Source organism: Nerophis lumbriciformis, linkage group LG01 (assembly GCF_033978685.3).
Source record: "Nerophis lumbriciformis linkage group LG01, RoL_Nlum_v2.1, whole genome shotgun sequence".
NCBI lineage: Eukaryota > Metazoa > Chordata > Actinopteri > Syngnathiformes > Syngnathidae > Nerophis > Nerophis lumbriciformis.
The window spans coordinates 75,532,125-75,555,879 of record NC_084548.2 but is presented as its reverse complement, the minus strand read 5'-3'; the positions used below and the strand labels follow the sequence as shown (position 1 = coordinate 75,555,879).

The 23,755-nt window shown below is 39.4% G+C and overlaps 1 protein-coding gene across 2 annotated transcripts; it reads right to left on the bottom strand.

The window, feature by feature from the left end:
* Positions 1-1,913: 1,913 nt before the first annotated feature.
* rps21 (ribosomal protein S21) lies at positions 1,914-22,507 on the bottom strand. 2 transcript variants are annotated; one of them, XM_061972563.1, is made up of 6 exons: positions 22,431-22,507; positions 14,423-14,500; positions 11,027-11,090; positions 10,800-10,871; positions 4,239-4,311; positions 1,914-1,980 (listed from the first exon to the last, which is right to left on the bottom strand). In XM_061972563.1, exons 2-5 carry the CDS (start codon positions 14,470-14,472, stop codon positions 4,252-4,254), a joined length of 246 nt encoding a protein of 81 aa, XP_061828547.1. In that variant the 5' UTR covers positions 14,473-14,500; positions 22,431-22,507; the 3' UTR covers positions 1,914-1,980; positions 4,239-4,251. The 2 variants fall into 2 exon arrangements, with proteins under 2 accessions (XP_061828547.1, XP_061828536.1); XM_061972552.1 differs by having other exon boundaries at positions 4,256-4,311.
* Positions 22,508-23,755: the final 1,248 nt, after the last annotated feature.

Below are 23,755 nucleotides of genomic sequence, written 5' to 3'. Positions count from 1 at the left end.
TGCAGAACGAAACTACAACTGAACTGGCGACAAAATAAACAAAAACAGAATGCTGGACGACAGCAAAGACTTACAGCGTGTGGCGCAGAGAAGGCGTCCACAAAGAACATCCGAACATGACATGACGATCAACAATGTCCCCACAAAGAAGGATAGAAACAACTGAAATATTCTTGTCTGCTAAAACAAAGCAAGTGTGTGGAATAGCGCTTAAAAGGAAGACATGAAACTGCTACAGGAAAATACCAACAAAACAGGAAACGCCACCAAAATAGGAGCGCAAGACAAGAACTAAAATACGACACAGGAAAACAGCAAAAAAGTCCAAATAAGGCAGGGTGTGATGTGACAGTACACCTACTTTGAGACAAGAGCTATATTGATGCATGCTTAGTTAATAGTTTAAAGTCATATCAAACGACTTTTTATTGTCAATATGGAGTTTCATATTTGAATGATTTGTGCTGGTGGTGTGCCTTTGGAGTTTTTCAATGAAAAAAAATGTGCCTTGGCTCAAAAAGGTTGAAAAAGACTGGTCTAGGTGAGGCATGGCACATAACGATGATGATAGCTACACGCCTTTAATTGTTTTTTTCTCAAGACAAAATATACAATTAAATGTTGACAGATTTGTTTGTAATATTTGAGACATTTCCATGTTTGGTGTAGTACAGGGGTCTGCAACTTTTTCAAAAATGTATGAAAAAAGAAAACGATGAGGGAAGGTGGGGATTTATTTTTGTTTTAATAGGGTTTCTGTAGGAGGACATGACACAAACCTCCCTAATTGTTACAAATCCAATTGTTTTTATTAAACAAGCTTCTCTGATGAGAGGATTTGGCGAGCGCCGTATTGTCCTACTAATTTTGGTGGTCCTTGAACCCACCGTAGTTTGTTTACATGTATAACTTTCTTCAACGATGCCAGAGAAAGACGTGTTTTATGCCACTCCTTCTTTGTCTCATTTTGTCCACCAAATGTTTTATACTGTGCGTGAATGCACAAAGGTGAACTTCGTTGATGTTGTTGACTTGCGTGGCGCGCTCATCAAGCATATTTGGTCATGACTGCAAGCTAATCGATGCTAACATGCTATTTAGGCTAGCTTTATGTACGTATTGCATCATTATGCCTCACTTGTAGGTATATTTGAGCTCATTTAATTTCCTATGTCCTCTGTGTATTTAATGTATATCTACATTTCCCATGACACATTATCTGTATGTAATATTGGCTGCATTTCCGATAGTTGTTTGTGTGCCATGTTGTTCCAGACCACAGCAAACGTAACCCAGCTTGCATAGATTGTTATAAATCCATTAGAAGAAGACAGCCCGCCATTTCCTTTAACTTGGACACACACATCTATACCTTTGGCCATTCTGAGCCAGTAATTTCCAGGAATTCTCTCTCCTTCTAAGAAGCCTGCATTTGATTAATGTTTTCCGATGTCAAAATTTCTGTCAGCGAAGATTTGTGTCAGCCTCCGACAGTCATTTTGATAGTAGGCTAATTTAGCTAATATAGGCACTTACATCATGTGTTGCCTTCATTATATCACTTATAAAAGGCTTTTTATTTATTGCGGCTCCAGACAGATTTTTTTGTATTTTTGGTCCAATATGGCTCTTTCAACGTTTTGGGTTGCCGACCCCTGGTGTAGTAGAACATGAGAAAAGTAACGGCATGGCATTCCCTATTATTACCAGCAGGGGGGCTGGCAGTGGATGAAAGAATGCCAACAAGGCTGAAAACACAAATATTTATTGAAGTGAACTTGTAATAAATGTAAACTATGTGCACTCACTAAACTAGAAACCAACAAGTGAGAATTTAAACCTTTAGAAACAAAGGACTAGTGTCCATGCTACACTGAGATGGGACTACAAAATAAAAACAAGGGACAACTCCGTTTGGGTTTTCTCACATTTTATTTAACAAATGTTCCTCTGCTGTTGCAGTTTGTCACTCAGCTGTTCCTGTGGGAGAAACAAGCAAACGTAAAGAGGGTGTCTTATAGATTCATTTACAGTAGCAATAACGTCTTGTAAGTTAGTACTTTGTATTGCAGACGCCAACAAAGCCTGTTTTCATTATGCAAAGTGCATTGCAAGTGATCAACATGACAAGACAGTATGGGAAGGAGCACCGTACGGGTGAAAAAGTGCCTAATGCATACCTGCCAACTTTTGAAATCAGAAAAACCTAGTAGCCAGGGTCCAGGGTAGGTCCAGGGACAAAGTCCTGGTGGGGGGTTCAGGCTTCGCCCCCCGACGCAAAATGATTGATTGCATTCAGACAGGTTAAAATGTTGCTAAAACCATCACTTTTCTATCAGTCACAGTGACTTTTCAAAACAAAAATATTACAGCAAAAATCATATGGGTTGATTGACATGTTTATTCTGTAAACTAACTTTAATAGTTTGAAATTATTTTGACAGTTAATGCCAGTTATCCTGTCAACCTTTCACAAGACTTCAATTTGTTAATTGAAAGTATAAACACTTTTTACAGTAAACAAATGGTAAAACAGTACTAAACAATTCCATTAAAAAAAAAATTGGTGTCATTATTAACTTTCTGTCCAAGCTTGTATAATCTACTGCCTTGTTCAATTGTAAAAAATATTATATATAACCGCCAAGGTAAGCACCCGCCCCCATAGAACAGGAAGCGCTTCTTCTTCTACTGTAAGCAACCACCCGCCCGCGTAGAAGAAGAAGAAGCGCGCGGATATTACGTTTCATTTCCTTTCCTTTGTGTGTTTACATCTGTAAAGACCACAAAATGGCTCCTACTAAGCGACAGGGATCCGGTTCATGAAAAGACGCAATCTCTCCATCTGCACACGGACTACTATTTCACAGCAACTGCCTAAAGACTTTCAAGAAAAGCTGGCTACTTTCCGTGCATATTGTAAAAACAAGATAGCTGAAAAAAAAGATCCGGCCAGAGAACATTATCAACATGGACGAGGTTCCACTGACTTTTGATATTCCTGTGAACCGCACTGTGGATACAACGGGAGCACGTACGGTGAATATTCGCACCACAGGGAATGAGAAGTCATCCTTCACTGTGGTTCTAGCTTGCCATGCTAATGGCCAGAAACTTCCACCCATGGTGATATTCAAAAGGAAGACCTTGCCAAAAGAGACCTTTCCAGCCGGTGTCATCATAAAAGCTAACTCGAAGGGATGGATGGATGAAGAAAAGATGAGCGAGTGGTTAAGGGAAGTTTAAGTTTACGCGAAAAGGCCGGGTGGCTTTTTTCACGCAGCTCCGTCCATGTTGATATACGACTCCATGCGCGCCCACATCACGCTGGTTTTTAATATATTATTAAAGTTTGACTGACCTATCTGACTGTTTTTTTGACATTCCTTTAGCGCAGTTAGATGCGGCTTATAACACGGGGCGTCTTATAGGTGGACAAAATTTTGAAATATGCCGTTCATTGAAGGCGCGGCTTATAACCCAGGGCGGCTTATGGTGCGGAAAATACGGTAATCATTTGAACTTTTCAACAGAAATAGCACTGCAAAAATATTAAGGACATACTTCTGTATTTTGGTAGTTATGCTGTCAACATTTAACAAGATTTCTTCAACTTGGACTTGAAAGCATAAATAGTATAAACACTTTTAACAGTATAACAGTACTAAACAATTCCAATAGATAACATTGGTGTCATTACCTTTTTGTGGCTAAAATCCAAATTAGACTTGTGTTTTTTGTCCCAACGTGGTCTTTTACATCGCTCATTCCTCCGTGTCCGATCGAAAAATCTTGTCTGCACAAGGTGCAATTCGCCTAGTTTTCACCCTTTTTGGAACGGATAATTATTCCCGGATAGGCTTTTGAATATTCTTCACGGAATGACTGCAGTTTTCTTTTCGGTTTAAGACTCGTTTGCGATTTTTCTCCGGCTGATTCCATGATCGTTCGCTCGTTTGGAAACAATGGGCAACAGGTGCCTCGTGCTTGGCAGCGGTGCTATAAATAGCCTCGCGAATGGCTCGATAGGAAGTTACGGGAAGCAGTGTCGATTGTGATTGTTGTTACGCGATTTCGTGAATAAAACTTAAAAAAAAAATAATAATAATTTAATTAATGAAAAACCGTATTTTTTATCACTGCAACCGTAAGGTTGATGAAAACTGTACTAATTACGGGAAAACCGGAGTAGTTGGCAGGTATGCTAATGATGTGATGTTTAAGTAAGTGTTAATCACCATGATGTATTTCTTACTTGGCGACAACACCGTCGGCCTTGGCCAGCCTGAGGATGGAGTCATCAGCCTCGCCCTGTTGGGAACAAATCATGTTTTTAGTACTGCTTTCTGCATGTCTCAGCAAATCTCGTTTAAAACAAACGTAATGCCCACGCCTGACTGCATACCACTATTACATAGACAAAAGCGTACAACTGTAAGCATTCCATGATAACATTGAATATTTGAAGTTTACTGTGGCCAAATACCGTATTTTTCGGACTATAAGTGGCAGTTTTTTTCATAGTTTGGCCGGGGGTGCGACTTATACTCAGGAGCGACTTATGTGTGAAATGATGAACACATTAGCGTAAAATATCAAATAATATTATTTATCTCATTCACGTAAGAGACTAGGCCACACTGTGAACCCACACCAAACAAGAATGACAAACACATTTCGTGTGAACATCTGCACCGTAACACAACATAAACATAACAGGACAAATACCCAGAATCCCATGCAGCCCTAACTCTTCCGGGATACATTATACACCCCCGCTACCAAACCCTGCCCACCTCAACCGACGCACAGAGAGAGAGAGGGGTGGTGGGGGGGTTTGGTGGTAGCAGGGGTGTATAATGTAGCCCGGAAGAGTCAGGGCTGCATGGGATTCTGGGTGTTTGTTCTGTTGTGTTTATGTTGTGTTAAGGTGCAGATGTTCTCCCGAAATGTGTTTGTCATTCTTGTTTGGTTTTGGTTCAAAGTGTGGCGCATTATTAGTAAGAGTGTTAAAGTTGTTTTATATAATCACCGTCAGTGTAACCTGTGTGGCTGTTGACCAAGTATGCCTTGCTGTCACGTACGTGTGCAAGCAGAAGATGTATATTGTATAACAAGTGTTGGGCTGGCACTCTGTTAATACAGATTGTAGAGGGCGCCAAATGTTGTACCATCATGGCACGCCCTCATTATAGCTGTAAGGGTGAAAGTCGGTGAATATTAATCCCGGGAGTTTTCTGCGAGAGGCACTGAAACCCGGAAGTCTCACGGGAAAATTGAGGGGTTCAGCAAGTAAGCAGCTGAGCCGCATCAGAGTGATCAAAGAGCCGCGGGTTGCCGACCCCTGGACTAGACGTATAAGATTTCATGGGATTTAGCGATTAGGAGTGACAGATTGTTTGGTAAACGTATAGCATGTTCTATATGTTATAGTTATTTGAATGACTCTTACCATAATGTTACGTTAACATACCAGTTGGTTATTTATGCCTCATATAACGTACACTTATTCAGTATGTTGTTCACTATTCTTCATTTATTTTAAATTGCCTTTCAAATGTCTATTCTTGCTGTTGGCTTTTATCAAATACATTTCCACAAAAAATGCGACTTATGTTTTTTTCCTTCTTTATTATGCATTTCCGGCCGGTGCGACTTATACTCCAAAAAATACGGTAAGCACTAATGTAATCATAACATGATAATGTATAACACAATGCAGTTAACCTTCACACGCAATAAACATTTTTGCTACTGTAGTACTTTTGTAATTGGTAGGTGAATAACTTAATTATCCTAAATAGGTGAACAAACATCCAAATAAAACGGACTCAATATTTGTTAGCAAAAATTGCACTTCAATAAATATTGAACCTCTTTAAGTACCGTATTTTCCGCACTATAAGGCGCACCTAAAAACCACAAATTTTCTCAAAAGCTGACAGTGCGCCTTTTAACCCGGTGCGCTTTATATATGGATAAATATTAAGATTCATTTTCATAAAGTTTCGGTCTCGCAACTTCGGTAAACAGCCGCCATCTTTTTTCCCGGTAGAACAGGAAGCGCTTCTTCTTCTACGCAAGCAACCGCCAAGGTAAGCACCCGCCCCCATAGAACAGGAAAGCGCTTCTTTTTCTACTGTAAGCAACCACCCGCCCGCGTAGAAGAAGAAAAAGCGCGCGGATATTATCATTTCCTTTGTGTGTTTACATCTGTAAAGACCACAAAATGGCTCCTACAAAGCGACAGGGATCCGGTTCATGAAAAGACGCAATCTCTCCATCCGCACACGGATTACTATTTCACAGCAACTGATATTCCTGTGAACCGCACTGTGGATACAACGGGAGCACGTACGGTGAATATTCGCACCACAGGGAATGAGAAGTCATCCTTCACTGTGGTTCTAGCTTGCCATGCTAATGGCCAGAAACTTCCACCCATGGTGATATTCAAAAGGAAGACCTTGCCAAAAGAGACCTTTCCAGCCGGCATCATCATAAAAGCTAACTCGAAGGGATGGATGAAGAAAAGATGAGCGAGTGGTTAAGGTAAGTTTAAGTTTACGCGAAGAGGCCGGGTGGCTTTTTTCACGCAGCTTCGTCCATGTTGATATACGACTCCATGCGCGCCCACATCACGCTGGTTTTAATATATTATTAAAGTTTGACTGACCTATTTGACTGTTTTTTTGACATTCCTTTAGCGCAGTTAGATGCGGCTTACAACACGGGGCGGCTTATAGGTGGACAAAGTTTTGAAATATGCCGTTCATTGAAGGCGCGGCTTATAACCCAGGGCGCCTTATGGTGCGGAAAATACGGTACAGTTTTCCTGGGTTGGGTGGTGTGTTTTGTTGCAATTGTAGTTCATTGTTCTAATGCCTCCTGACATCGCATTTAATGCTTTTAAGTGGCATTTAAGGCCTTCATTTTCGCAAAAATTACTTTTTTTTTATTTTTATTTTTTCCCCCAACTTTTTTTTATTGGCATTTTCAAATAGACAGAAAAAAGTGCAAGTCTAAACAGTACAACTTTAAAGTCAGTAAATTATTCACACCCTTTCCCTTAAAACCCAAACCACCCACCCACCCTCCCACCCCACTCAGGTCCCACCAACGAAGGACAAATGGCACAATTATATAACAAGTAAGACGACAAAGACAGACACATTCTCACACACACACACATACGAGGCCAGAGACAGACAGACGGGCTGAAAAGGAGAGAGAGAGGGAAAAAAATATATATATATAATAATAATAATAAAATAAAAATAAAAATTTATTAATAATAATAATAATATATAATAAAATAAAAATAGAATAAAATAATACTAATAAATAAAAGGGAGATTATTCCTCATCTGCATCTGGGCATAGGTCAAGAGAGTTGACATACAGCAAAAAAGGACTCCATGGGCTTTCAAATGCCTGAGCCGAGCCTTTTAGCGAAAACCTACGTTTTTCCAGTTTTAGATTGTAGAGAACCTCTCTAATCCAACGGCCGTGTGATGGGGGGCGAGCCAGCTTCCAATTAAACAAGATCAATCGCCTGGCCAGCAAGGTCGTAAAAGCAACAGCGCGTTTTAGTGGTACCGGGCACATGTTATCGGGGCATACGCCAAAAATGGCTGATAATGAGTTGGGAGGAAAGTTTTGACCGTATGCTTTTCCAATTGTGTCAAAAATTTCCTCCCAAAAGGAACATAGTTTAGAGCAGGACCAGAACATATGGACGTGATCAGCCGGAGATTGTTTGCATCTATTGCAGGTATTGCTAACAGTGGGGTAGATTTTGGATAGTTTTGAATTAGTGCAGTGAATTTTATGGATTACTTTGCATTGGATGAGACTATGACGGGCACATATTGAGGAGGAGTGAACCAGTTTCAGGGCAGAGTTACTTATTTTGTTTTTTAATGAGTCGCAGAAACCCTGAAACATTTGCCACACAAACACTTGCACCTGGGACACTTCAAGACAACTTTACTGCACGACAGCAAGTCTACAATTCTAAGTATCAGGGGTGTAACGACTGAACCATATTCAACAATATCAATCTGTGCTTGGCTAGTTGGCCTACAAGATATATTTCACATCATTTTAAAAGGTTAATAACCCATTTTATCCACACTGGAAGGAAAACATTGGCTTTAGGAACCGCACACTTTATATAACCTTCTCATTTGCACTTGCAGATAACCACCTTAAACATTAACGTGAAAGCATCCAAGATGGAGGGCAAGGTCGCAGAAGTCTTCAGGTCAACTTTGTACTTTTGCTTCTTTTCCTCACCTTTTTGTGCAGAGCTCCAAAGGACATACTCTGTTTTCCTTTATAATTGAGTGCTGCAGACAACGAGAAGCTGACCATAGACTCTGGTCAATGGTTAACAACTCTTACTGTTATATTACTGGCAAATGTTCAGTCTCTGGAAAATAGGATGGAGGAACTTCCAAGACTAGGGGATGATTATTAGCATTCAGACAGGTTAAAATGTTGCTAAAACCATCACTGTTTGGGCGACGAAAAACGTTGAAAGTTTTCCACTTGTATCGCTAGCAACGGCATTAGACTTGTGTTTTTTTGTCCCAACGTGGTCTTTTACATCGCTAATTCCTCCGTGTCCGATCGAAAAATCTTGTCTGCACAAGGTGCAATTCGCGTAGTTTTCACCCTTTTTGGAACGGATAATTATTCCCGGATAGGCTTTTGAATATTCTTCACGGAATGACTGCAGTTTTCTTTTCGGTTTAAGACTCGTTTGCGATTTTTCTCCGGCATGATTCCATGATCGTTCGCTCGTTTGGAAACAATGGCAACTGTATGGCGTCACATTAGTGCCAAAAATCCGAGCGCATAAAAACTGTTATCGCGCGCTGATTCTCCACTTCGTGCGCGCGCGCGACGCCTTTCTGCGCGCTCTCTGTGTACTCCTGGCATCTCTCCTCGCGCTGTCATGTTTCTTTTTGGCACTTTGGGGGCGGGTATGCTTAGACGGCCCCTTCTTTCTGATTGGCTGTGAGCATTTTTCATATGACCAATCATTCTCCAGTGTAGCAACGTTGTAGCCATCTTACTTCGGACATCTAGCCTCAATCATTACATTGATGTCAATGGTACATGTACTAATTACATTACCATAACTTGCTCGATTTTCAACCAATTTACAAACGGTTTGCCTTGTTACAAATCTTATTACATGTAGATATGACATAGGATGCTGTACCTGTTGAAATTACCTCTTTCGCTTTAAAAAAAAAGACTTAATTGTGCAACATAGTTGTGTAGGGTCAGTGTTAGTCAGTTCTCTGATTATTTTAAACTGTTTCAGAATACATTATTAAAAGGCTATTTTTAACATTTTAAAAACAAAATTCAAAGATTATTTCATTAATTTTATGGCTGAATCAAAAGAAATTCCATAAATTAGAAAACAAATGTTCAAGAAGTGAAAATATAAAATAATGTTATTGCTGGTGGACCAGTTCTGGCTGAAAGATGTGATTATGGTGTTTGTTGTCTTATTATTTATTTGGCTCACATTTTGTATTACCCTGTATTGTGTTTATGTGCTATGAAATTACCTTCATCAGCGCGCGACATTTTTTTTATCCACTTCTTCCTCTGTAAATCTTGATACATATTGACGATGACCCGCCCTGCTATACTTCTGATTGGCTCTGAGCATTTTTCAGCATTTTTCGCCTGACCAATCAGAAAGAAGGGGCCGTCTAAGCATACCCGCCCCCAAAGTGCCAAAAAGAAACATGACAGCGCGAGGAGAGATGCCAGGAGTACACAGAGAGCGCGCAGAAAGGCACCGCGCGCGCGCGCAAAATGGTGTTGCGCGCGCGCACAAAGTGGAGAATCAGCGCGCGATAACAGTTTTTATGCGCTCGGATTTTTGGCACTAATGTGACGCCATACAACTGGTGCCTCGTGCTTGGCAGCGGTGCTATAAATAGCCTCGCGCAAGGCATTCGGAATGGCTCGATAGGAAGTTACGGGAAGCAGTGTCGATTGTCATTGTTGGCGTGGCGCAGTGGCAGAATGGCCGTGCGCAACCCGAGGGTCCCTGGTTCAATCCCCACCTAGTACCAACCTCGTCATGTCCGTTGTGTCCTGAGCAAGACACTTCACCCTTGCTCCTGATGGCTGCTGGTTAGCGCCTTGCATGGCAGCTCCCTCCATCAGTGTGTGAATGTGTGTGTGAATGGGTAAATGTGGAAGTAGTGTCAAAGCGCTTTGAGTACCTTGAAGGTAGAAAAGCGCTATACAAGTACAACCCATTTATCATTTATTGTTGTTACGCGTTTTCGTGAATAAAACTTAAAAAAAATTAATTAATGAAAAAACTTACTTTTTATCACTGCAACCGTAACCCGGAATAGGTTGATGAAAACCGTACTAATTACGGGAAAACCGGAGTAGTTGGCAGGTATGGCATGGACACTAAGATGATTTCAAACTCCTGCTCTGACAATGTGGAATATCTGACTTTGAAGTTGGGGTAATTTGATCTGCCAAGTGTTGTGTAAAGAGGATATGCATGACATGACATATCCGGTAATGATCTTGGGTGGTTTTACAGTAATTACCTCACAAGAAATAAAAGGATTATAGAAAACTTCCAGTATTTATTTCAGTCACACTGCTTCAAGTTTTGGCTAAAAAGTTACTGAATTGATTTCAACTCACTGAATCTTTCCCCCAAAAAATTAACAATTAAAGCAGACCATTATAGAACATGTCCTGGATTCATGGGGATGATGTCATTGTGTCAGATCACTCACCATCCTGCGGATAGCGCCACAGATGGCGTAGGTCTTGAACTGACCGTTGAAACGTCCTGTGACCTTGTCCACCTGCCACAACAACAACAACGTCTATTTCATACCTTTATGGGTGTGAATAAACAATACACATACGCTGATGACATTCGTATAAACACACAGATGAAAATAAAAACTGACATTTGAAGCGTGGACAGCAACAGTAAATGTATTTATTATGAACACACCTCAGCTATGTTGATCTGGACAGAAGCGTGATCCTTGGCTCCAATGATTCTGTTGCTAGCAGAGCTTTGAGACACAAAACAACAATTTCAATACATTTTCTACGGGTTGCTTTCCCACCATAGAACAGGGATGTTGAGAGCCATATATAATACAAATGCCAGGGTCACTTGGACATTTAAAGGGGAACATTATCACAATTTCAGAATGGTTAAAACCATTAAAAATCAGTTCCCAGTGGCTTATTATCGAATGACAAACATTTCGGGAGAACATCTGCACCTTAACACAACAGAACAAACACCCAGAATCCCATGCAGCCCTGACTCTTCCGGGCTACATTATACACCCCTGCTACCACCAAACCCCCCCCTGTGTGTCGGTTGAGGTGGGCGGGGTTTGGTAGCGGGGGTGTATAATGTATCCCGGAAGAGTTAGGGCTGCATGGGATTCTGGGTATTTGTCCTATTGTGTTTATGCATACCTGCCAACTTTTGAAATCAGAAAAACCTAGTAGCCAGGGTCCAGGACGCAAAATGATTGATTGCATTCAGACAGGTTAAAATGTTGCTAAAGCCATCACTTTTCTATCAGTCACAGTGACTTTTCAAAACAAAAATATTACAGCAAAAATCATATGGGTTGATTGACATGTTTATTCTGTAAGCTAACTTCAATAGTTTGAAATTATTTTGACAGTTAATGCCAGTTATCCTGTCAACCTTTCACAAGACTTCAATTTGTTCATTGAAAGTATAAACACTTTTTACAGTAAACTAATGGTAAAACAGTACTAAACAATTCCATAAAAAAAAATTGGTGTCATTATTAACTTTCTGTCCAAGCTTGTATAATCTACTGCCTTGTTCAATTGTAAAAAATATTCTGTGCCTAAAATTCACATTTCTATCACAATTATCATACTGTAAACATGGTAAGCTAACTTCATTATAATTAATAGTCCTGTCAATAGCATGGAATTACAATTTAAATGTAGTTTTTTTGTAAGCCTTTCAAAAGAATTCAAAATATGAAAAATTTATGAAAATTAATTGAAGCCATCAGACACTTGAAAAGTGGCACATCACATCTCTAATGTAATCATTTGAACTTTTCAACAGAAATAGCACTGCAAAAATATTAAGGACATACTTCTGTATTTTGGTAGTTATGCTGTCAACATTTAACAAGATTTCTTCAACTTGGACTTGAAAGCATAAATAGTATAAACACTTTTAACAGTATAACAGTACTAAACAATTCCAATAGATAACATTGGTGTCATTACCTTTTTGTGGCTAAAATCCAAATTTAGCAACGGCATTAGACTTGTGTTTTTTTTGTCCCAACGTGGTCTTTTACATCGCTAATTCCTCCGTGTCCGATCAAAAAATCTTGTCTGCCTGCACAAGGTGCAATTCGCGTAGTTTTCACCCTTTTTGGAACGGATAATTATTCCCGGATAGGCTTTTGAATATTCTTCACGGAATGACTGCAGTTTTCTTTTCGGTTTAAGACTCGTTTGCGATTTTACTCCGGCTGATTCCATGATCGTTCGCTCGTTTGGAAACAATGGGCAACAGGTGCCTCGTGCTTGGCAGTGGTGCTATAAATAGCCTCGTGCATGGCATTCGGAATGGCTCGATAGGAAGTTACGGGAAGCAGTGTCGATTGTCATTGTTGTTACGCATTTTCGTGAATAAAACTTAAAATTTTTTTTTTTTTTAATTAATGAAAAACCGTATTTTTTATCACTGCAACCGTAACCCGGAATAGGTTGATGAAAACCGTACTAATTACGGGAAAACCGGAGTAGTTGGCAGGTATGTTTATGTTGTGCTACGGTGCAGATGTTCTCCCGAAATGTGTTTGTCATTCTTGTTTGGTGTGGGTTCACAGTGTGGCACATTATTAGTAAGAGTGTTAAAAAGTTTTTTATATGGCCACCGTCAGTGTAACCTGTGTGGTTGTTGATCAAGTATGCCTTGCTGTCACCTACGTGAGCAAGCGGAAGCCCCGCACAACGTGTGGCTGATCAGGCACGCTGGTTAAAGTGGGCGCTATATGCTGTACCATCACAGCACGCATGACGCTGACAAGCGCTATTCATTCAAAACCCGCGTGCCGCACCAGCTTAAAAATTCCATTTAAAAGGTGTGGGCAACGTGTCTGAGACCCCTGGTTTATACATAGCACAAAGCAAAAAAATTTTTTTTACATGCAGTGTTATTTCATTTAAAATTTTACATTTTTTTGCGGCTCCCATTGTTTTCTATAATTTGTGAAACTGGTCAAAATGGCTCTTTGACTGGTAAAGGTTGCCGACCCCTGGTTTAAGGGGTTATCCGGCTTAGTGTAGACATAGCCTTAGACACCCCTGCCATAATGGTCACTATTATTACCGTATTTTCCGCACTATAAGGCGCACCTAAAAACCACAAATTTTCTCAAAAGCTGACAGTGCGCCTTATAACCCGGTGCGCTTTATATATGGATTAATAATAAGATTCATTTTCATAAAGTTTCGGTCTCGTAACTACGGTAAACAGCCGCCATCTTTTTTCCCGGTAGAACAGGAAGCGCTTCTTCTTCTATGCAAGCAACCGCCAAGGTAAGCACCCGCCCCCATAGAACAGGAAGCGCTTCTTCTTCTACTGTAAGCAACCACCCGCCCGCGTAGAAGAAGAAAAAGCGCGCGGATATTACCGTACGTTTCATTTCCTTTGTGTGTTTACATCTGTAAAGACCACAAAATGGCTCCTACTAAGCAACAGGGATCCGGTTCATGAAAAGACGCAATCTCTCCATCCGCACACGGATTACTATTTCACAGCAACTGATATTCCTGTGAACCGCACTGTGGATACAACGGGAGCACGTACGGTGAATATTCGCACCACAGGGAATGAGAAGTCATCCTTCACTGTGGTTCTAGCTTGCCATGCTAATGGCCAGAAACTTCCACCCATGGTGATATTCAAAAGGAAGACCTTGCCAAAAGAGACCTTTCCAGCCGGCGTCATCATAAAAGCTAACTCGAAGGGATGGATGAAGAAAAGATGAGCGAGTGGTTAAGGTAAGTTTACGCGAAGAGGCCGGGTGGCTTTTTTCAGCAGCTCCGTCCATGTTGATATACGATTCCATGCGCGCCCACATCACGCTGGTTTTAATATATTATTAAAGTTTGACTGACCTATTTGACTGTTTTTTTGACATTCCTTTAGCGCAGTTAGATGCGGCTTACAACACGGGGCGGCTTATAGGTGGACAAAGTTTTGAAATATGCCGTTCATTGAAGGCGCGGCTTATAACCCAGGGCGCCTTATAACCCAGGGCGCCTTATGGTGCGGAAAATACGGTAATAGCCACCGAACTGGGACGGAATGTGCATTTCTTACCATTTACGTGGGACGTAAAGGTCCACAAATTCACCAGCGTCGTTCTGCATGGTCAAAGGTGATCAGGTCGTCTACAAACTGCAACATAAACAAGCAAAATGTTAAACTCATGTGTAATTATGGCTGGGCGATATATGGAATATACTGGATATATCGCGGGTTTGAAAAATGACTATATCATGATACTCAAGTACCGTATTTTCGGCACTATTAGCCGCACCTAAAAACCACAAATTTACTCAAAAGCTGACAGTGCGGCTTATAACCCGGTGCGCTTTATATATGGATTAATATTAAGATTCATTTTCATAAAGTTTCGGTCTCGCAACTACGGTAAACAGCCGCCATCTTTTTTCCCCGTAGAAGAGGAAGTGCTTCTTCTACGCAAGCAACCGCCAAGGTAAGCACCCGCCCCCATAGAACAGGAAGCGCTTCTTCTACTGTAAGCAACCACCCGCCCGCGTAGAAGAAGAAGAAGAAGAAGCGCGCGGTTATTACGTTTCATTTCCTTTGTATGTTTACATCTGTAAAGACCACAAAATGGCTCCTACTAAGCGACAGGTTTCCGGTTCATGAAAAGACGCAATCTCTCCATCCGCACACGGACTACTATTTCACAGCAACTGCCTAAAGACTTTCAAGAAAAGCTGGCTACTTTCCGTGCATATTGTAAAAACAAGATAGCTGAAAAAAAAGATCCGGCCAGAGAACATTATCAACATGGACGAGGTTCCACTGACTTTTGATATTCCTGTGAACCGCACTGTGGATACAAAGGGAGCACGTACGGTGAATATTCGCACCACAGGGAATGAGAAGTCATCCTTCACTGTGGTTCTAGCTTGCCATGCTAATGGCCAGAAACTTCCACCCATGGTGATATTCAAAAGGAAGACCTTGCCAAAAGAGACCTTTCCAGCCGGCGTCATCATAAAAGCTAACTCGAAGGGATGGATGGATGAAGAAAAGATGAGCGAGTGGTTAAGGTAAGTTTACGCGAAGAGGCCGGGTGGCTTTTTTCACGCAGCTCCGTCCATGTTGATATACGACTCCATGCGCGCCCACATCACGCTGGTTTTTAATATATTATTAAAGTTTGACTGACCTATCTGACTGTTTTTTTGACATTCCTTTAGCGCAGTTAGATGCGGCTTATAACACGGGGCGGCTTATAGGTGGACAACGTTTTGAAATATGCCGTTCATTGAAGGCGCGGCTTATAACCCAGGGCGGCTTATGGTGCGGAAAATACGGTATACGTTCTCACGCAGTTGTGGGCATTACACTACAGGTGTTTCTCAGTCTTTCTTGTCTCTCCTTCTCACAGAGACATAAAACAAGCGCACCTTCTTACATGCGTCACATACTGTCGCGCGTGCAACGTCATACGCCCTCGCGGAGCAGAGAAGTAGAGACATGGGTAACGTTAGCTGTGATGCTAGCGAGTGGTTATACGAGAGAGAGAGAAGGTGCGAATCTGGTAACAAATGAAGGAAGAAGATTTAATTCCCAAGAAAAACAGCACAGGGTCCATTGTCTGACGGTGGTTTGGCTTCAAGCGGGAAGATGTTGAACAGACAACAGTAATATGTCAAGTATGCGGCAAAAGCGTTGCTACAAAAAAGTAGCGTTACTGCTAATTTGTAGCATCATTTGACAAGTCACCCGCTAGAGAACGAAGAGTGCTTGAAACTCCGCATGTCAACATCTCATCACAAAATGCCGAAGCAACCATTTCCACATCAACACCGTATGAAACAAATAGTCAACAACAGAAAGAGATGACGTCCGAAGGAACCTACCATAGCGAAGGACATACACTATTTGATTTCCTATTATGCAGCTCATTCTTATGACACTTATTGAAATATCTTCTGTGACATCATGCACAAAAGTGCACTTTATTTGTTTTAAACTTTTGTAGTGGCGTTCTGTACAAAAAGCTCACTTTAATTTAGTGTTGATATGTCATCTTAGTGACATCATGCACAAGAGTGCACTATTTGTTTTAAACTATTGTAGTGACGTTCTGTACAAAAAGTGCACTTTAATTTTAAAGTGTTGTTTTGATGTCATCTTAGTGACATCATGCACAAAAGTGCACTTTATTTGTGTTAAACTATTGTAGTGGCATTCTGTACAAGTGCACTTTTATTTAGTGTTGTTTTGATATGTCATCTTAGTGACATGCACTATTTGTTTTTAAACTATTGTAGTGGCGTTCTGTACAAAAGTGCACTTTACTTTAAGTGTTGTTTTGATATGTCATCGTAGTGACATGCACTAAAGTGCACTATTTGTTTTTAAACTATTGTAGTGGCGTTCTGCACAAAGTGCACTTTAATTTAAGTGTTGCTTTGATGTCATCTTAGTGACGTCATGCACAAAAGTGCACTTTGTTTTAAACTATTGCAGTGGCGTTCTGTACAAAAAGTGCACTTTAATTGTTTTAAACTATTGTAGTGGCGTTCTGTACAAAAAGTGCACTTTAATTTAAGTGTTGTTTTGATATGTCATCTTAGTGACATCATGCACACAAGTGCACTAGTAGCTTGTTTTAAAATGTCTCTGACAATCTTGCACTTTGTTTTGAAATGACATGAATGTTTGTGCCACTGTTTAATAAATACACTTTTGCTAAATTGACTTAGTTGTGATTTCCCTCTCTGCATGAAAGTTCAAAAGTAGCATATATTAACGCAGTATGAAGAAGAATGTTTTAATGTAGACACATAGAATCATCATACTGCTGTGATTATATGCATCAAGTGTTCGTTCAAGGCTAAGGCAAAATATCCACATATATATGGTGTATCGTGACAAAATATCCACATATACAGGTAAAAGCCAGTAAATTAGAATATTTTGAAAAACTTGATTTATTTCAGTAATTGCATTCAAAAGGTGTAACTTGTACATTATATGTATTCATTGCACACAGACTGATGCATTCAAATGTTTATTTCATTTAATTTTGATGATTTGAAGTGGCAACAAATGAAAATCCAAAATTCCGTGTGTCACAAAATTAGAATATTACTTAAGGCTAATACAAAAAAGGGATTTTTAGAAATGTTGGCCAACTGAAAAGTATGAAAATGAAAAATATGAGCATGTACAATACTCAATACTTGGTTGGAGCTCCTTTTGCCTCAATTACTGCGTTAATGCGGCGTGGCATGGAGTCGATGAGTTTCTGGCTCAGGTGTTATGAGAGCCCAGGTTGCTCTGATAGTGGCCTTCAACTCTTCTGCGTTTTTGGGTCTGGCATTCTGCATCTTCCTTTTCACAATACCCCACAGATTTTCTATGGGGCTAAGGTCAGGGGAGTTGGCGGGCCAATTTAGAACAGAAATACCATGGTCCGTAAACCAGGCACGGGTAGATTTTGCGCTGTGTGCAGGCGCCAAGTCCTGTTGGAACTTGAAATCTCCATCTCCATAGAGCAGGTCAGCAGCAGGAAGCATGAAGTGCTCTAAAACTTGCTGGTAGACGGCTGCGTTGACCCTGGATCTCAGGAAACAGAGTGGACCGACACCAGCAGATGACATGGCACCCCAAACCATCACTGATGGTGGAAACTTTACACTAGACTTCAGGCAACGTGGATCCTGTGCCTCTCCTGTCTTCCTCCAGACTCTGGGACCTCGATTTCCAAAGGAAATGCAAAATTTGCTTTCGTCAGAAAACATGACTTTGGACCACTCAGCAGCAGTCCAGCTCTTTTTTTCCTTAGCCCAGGTGACACGCTTTTCGCGCTGTTTCTTGGTCAACAGTGGCTTGACACGAGGTATGCGGCAGTTGAAACCCATGTCTTTCAAGCGTCTCTTGGTGGTGGATCTTGAAGCACTGACTCCAGCAGCTGTCCACTCCTTCTGAATCTCCCCCACATTTTTGAATGGTTTTTTTTTTCACAATCTTGACAAGGGCGCGGTGATCCCTATCGCTTGTACACTTTTTCTGACCACAGTTTTTCCTTCCCTTTGCCTCTCCATTAATGTGTTTGGACACAGAGCTCTGAGAACAGCCAGCCTCTTCAGCAATAACCTTTTGTGTCTTTCCCTCCTTGTGCAATGTGTCGATGGTTGCCTTTTGGACAGCTGTCAAATCTGAAGTCTTCCCCATGTTTGTGTAGGCTTCAGAACTGGACTGAGAGACCATTTAAAGCCCTTTGCAGGTGTTTTGAGTTAATCAGCTGATTAGTTTGTGGCACCAGGTGTCTTCAAAATTTAACCCTTACACAATATTCTAATTTTGTGACACACGGAATTTTGGATTTTCATTTGTTGCCACTTCAAATCATCAAAATTAAATGAAATAAACATTTGAATGCATCAGTCTGTGTGCAATGAATAAATATAATGTACAAGTTACACCTTTTGAATGCAATTACTGAAATAAATCAAGTTTTTCAAAATATTCTAATTTTCTGGCTTTTACCTGTATATGGTGTATCGTGACAAAATATCCACATATATATGGTGTATCGTGACAAAATATCCACATATATATGGTGTATCGTGACAAAATATCCACATATATATGGTGTATCGTGACAAAATATCCACATATATATGGTGTATCATGACAAAATATCCACATATATATGGTGTATCGTGACAAAATATCCACATATATATGGTGTATCGTGACAAAATATCCACATATATATGGTGTATCGTGACAAAATATCCACATATATATGGTGTATCGTGACAAAATATCCACATATATATGGTGTATCGTGACAAAATATCCACATATATATGGTGTATCGTGACAAAATATCCACACATATATGGTGTATCGTGACAAAATATCCACATATATATAGTGTATCGCGACAAAATATCCACATATATATGGTGTATTGTGACAAAATATCCACATATATATGGTGTATCATGACAAAATATCCACATATATACGGTGTATCGTGACAAAATATCCACATATATATGGTGTATCATGACAAAATATCCACATATATATGGTGTATCGTGACAAAATATCCACATATATATGGTGTATCGTGACAAAATATCCACATATATATGGTGTATCGTGACAAAATATCCACATACCGGTATATATGGTGTATCGTGACAAAATATCCACATATATATGGTGTATCGTGACAAAATATCCACATATATATGGTGTATCATGACAAAATATCCACATATATATGGTGTATTGTGACAAAATATCCACATATATATGGTGTATCGTGACAAAATATCCACATATATATATGGTGTATCGTGACAAAATATCCACATATATATGGTGTATCGTGACAAAATATCCACATATATATGGTGTATCGTGACAAAATATCCACATATATATATGGTGTATCGTGACAAAATATACACATATATATGGTGTATTGTGACAAAATATCCACATATATATGGTGTATTGTGACAAAATATCCACATATCATACTTGCCAACCCTCCCGGATTTTCCGGGAGACTCCCGAAATTCAGCGCCTCTCCCGAAAACCTCCCGGGACAAATTTTCTCCCGAAAATCTCCCGAAATTCAGGCGGAGCTGGAGGCCACGCCCCCTCCGGCTCCATGCGGACCTGAGTGACGTGTTGACAGCCTGTTCACACGTCCGCTTTCTCACAATATAAACAGGACAATACTGCCATCTACTGTACATGCATATGTGACCCACCCATAATGTGTCACATTTTTGTGTTGATTTATTTATTTTATTTTGTGGTTTGAATTCGTTTTTGGAGCTGTCATTACACATTTATCAGTATTCACATTGGTCAGTAGGGGGCAGTAGGGTGTTTCTTCCCAATTGAATGCTATCACCTGCAGACGGGAAGTGTCTTGTCATTCTGATGAGAGCGACCAGTCTGTGAACAATTGAAACGTCCTGTGTGCTTTTTCCTCCTGTATAACAGGTTAGTTTTGGTGGATCAACTCACTGAATAATATCCATGTGATCTTTATAAGTTTAAGTACACATTCTGATGGTGGAGCCTAACTCTAAAGTGTTTGTGAGTTGTAGTTTGTATTTGTGAATGAATCCAGTACACAGCTGCAGTAATCAATACAAAAAGGCGACGTGAGTACGCAATGTTTATGTCGGAACTTCTGATCCTAATTCAGACTCCCAAATTAGAGCTCCCGTTTTCTTATTGATTTTATAATGTATATTTGTATAATGTGTGTGTTCTGAAATAGTGACAGAGAATAGAACAAGGATGGACAATTCAACCCTTAACTCAACAATGAGTAGATGAGTGTTATGTGTGTGTATATGTGTAAATAAATGATCACTGAAATTCAAGTATTTATTTATATGTATATATATATATATATATATATATATATATATGTAATAAAATAAATATATATAGCTAGAATTCACTGAAAGTCAAGTATTTCTTACATATATCTTAACCACGCCCCCCACCCCCACCTCCCAAAATCGGAGGTCTCAAGGTTGGCAAGTATGACATATATATATGGTGTATCGTGACAAAATATCCACATATATATGGTGTATCGTGACAAAATATCCACATATATATGGTGTATCGTGACAAAATATCCACATATATATGGTGTATCGTGACAAAATATCCACATATATATGGTGTATCGTGACAAAATATCCACATATATATATGGTGTATCATGACAAAATATCCACATATATATGGTGTATCGTGACAAAATATCCACATATATATATGGTGTATCATGACAAAATATCCACATATATATGGTGTATCATGACAAAATATCCACATATATATGGTGTATCGTGACAAAATATCCACATATATATGGTGTATCGTGACAAAATATCCACATATATATGGTGTATCGTGACAAAATATCCACATATATATGGTGTATCATGACAAAATATCCACATATATATGGTGTATCGTGACAAAATATCCACATATATATATGGTGTATCATGACAAAATATCCACATATATATGGTGTATCGTGACAAAATATCCACATATATATGGTGTATCATGACAAAATATCCACATATATATGGTGTATCATGACAAAATATCCACATATATATGGTGTATCGTGACAAAATATCCACATATATATGGTGTATCGTGACAAAATATCCACACATATATATGGTGTATCGTGACAAAATATCCACATATATATGGTGTATCGTGACAAAATATCCACATATATATGGTGTATCGTGACAAAATATCCACATATATATGGTGTATCGTGACAAAATATACACATATATATGGTGTATCGTGACAAAATATCCACATATATATGGTGTATCATGACAAAATATCCACATATATATGGTGTATCGTGACAAAATATCCACATATATATGGTGTATCGTGACAAAATATCCACATATATATGGTGTATCATGACAAAATATCCACATATATATGGTGTATCGTGACAAAATATCCACATATATATGGTGTATCGTGACAAAATATCCACATATATACGGTGTATCGTGACAAAATATCCACATATATATGGTGTATCGTGACAAAATATCCACATATATATGGTGTATCGTGACAAAATATCCACATATATATCGTGACATGGCCTAAACATATCGAGATATTAATAAAAGGCCATATCGCCCAGCCTTATGTGTAACATTGAACTAGCTATACAGCCAAATGACCGCGAACACACGCTTCTGGTGCAACTTTACTGACATAAAAACAAGTCACATAAAACAATATCAATAATCACGATACCAAACAGATGAAGCTAAAAAAAAAAAGAGTTAGCCTATTAGCTTAGCAATTAGCATCCGCGCAACATGGCCGCGTGCGGCGGCTAACGAGACATTTTTTTTCGCAACAATTCCCTCAAAAACACATTTTAATGGACACATAGAGCAACACTGTACACTTATTTACGACAGGAAACCACATGAAACTCGACTATCTCTCATAAGACACGTTTTTGGGGCATTTTAAAGACGAGACGTCGACAAACACTCACCGTATCAGACAGATGGACGACAGGAAAGGAAGGGTCGCTGACCCGGAAGTACAAATATGGCTCTCTGTACGAGTGTGTCGCCCCCTGCTGGAAGGCGGTGGTATAACGGCCATCAACGCCATAAGTAAAACAATTAAATATTAAAAAAAATTAGGCGCTGCAAAATATTACAACCTGATACTTTACTGATAAAAGCGTTCCATGCGTTACACACCATTCAAAATCAAATGTGGCCACTGTGTGCAAATGTGTCGCTCCCTACTGGCAAAAAGTGGTATAACAGCCATCAACACCAGGAGTAAAAGTCAAACGTTTTAAAATAACTTCTTTTGGGCGCTGAAATGTGTTACTAAGATGACTAAAAACATTGAACACATGTTTTATTACTATTATACTAATACAATCGTTACATAAACAAACAAACAAACCTTTCAAAATCAAAACTAGTAATCCGTGCCAGTGTGTTTGAGTTCAAATGTGTCGCTCCCTGCTGGCAAAAAGTGGTATAACAGCCATCAACAACATGAATAAAAGTCAAAAGTTTTAAAATAATTTATTTTGGGACCTGGAATTTGTTACTAAGATGACTAAAAACACTGAACACATGTTTTATTACTACTATACTAATACAAGCGTTCCATAAACAACCAAACCTTTCAAAATCAAAACTAGTAATCCGTGCCAGTGTGTCTGAGTCCAAATGTGTCGCTCCCTGCTGGCAAAAAGTGGTATAACAGCCATCAACAACATGAGTAACAGTCAAAAGTTTTAAAATAACTTGAAATGTTACTAAGACGACTAAAAAGACTGAGCAAATGTTTTATTAATACTAGACTAAAAAAAAGTGTTCAATAAGACATACAAACCATTCTAGATCAAAACTAGTAATCCATGCGAGGAAGATAAAATATTGTTATTGTCGTGTCATGTTTTCCCTGTACAATAATAACCAGACTAAAGACACATGGCAAAGGAAATACTACAAGTAAAAAGTCGTTAGATGTACTGTTAGCCGGTACCATAAACAAAAAAAACAAAGAATAAACTCTGCAATAAAACAGTGAAACAGTGACAAAGAGCTATGTTTATTATTATGCTTCCCCCTTCAAAATATTACAAACAAATTAATTCATCTGCTCGAGTTGCATTTATCTGTTCCAGAGCACTTATAGGTCTATAGCAGTCTTGTCCCGATACCAATATGTTGGTACCGGTACCAATACCAACATGTATTTCGACACTTTTCGGTACTTTTCGTTACTTTTCTAAACCACAAAAAAGGTCATTATTGTCTTTATTTGGACAAACAATGTTAGTGTACATGA

Bases quoted from the DNA above. Each gene is read 5' to 3' on its own strand.
- rps21 (XM_061972552.1), bottom strand. From the start codon at position 14,472: ATGCAGAACGACGCTGGTGAATTTGTGGACCTTTACGTCCCACGTAAA. The intron at 10,872-11,026 runs GTGTGTTCATAA...TTGTTGTGGCAG, and splicing joins TCCAGATCAACATAGCTGAG to GTGGACAAGGTCACAGGACG. The intron at 4,312-10,799 runs GTGAGTGATCTG...TGTTCCCAACAG, and splicing joins GTGGCGCTATCCGCAGGATG to GGCGAGGCTGATGACTCCAT.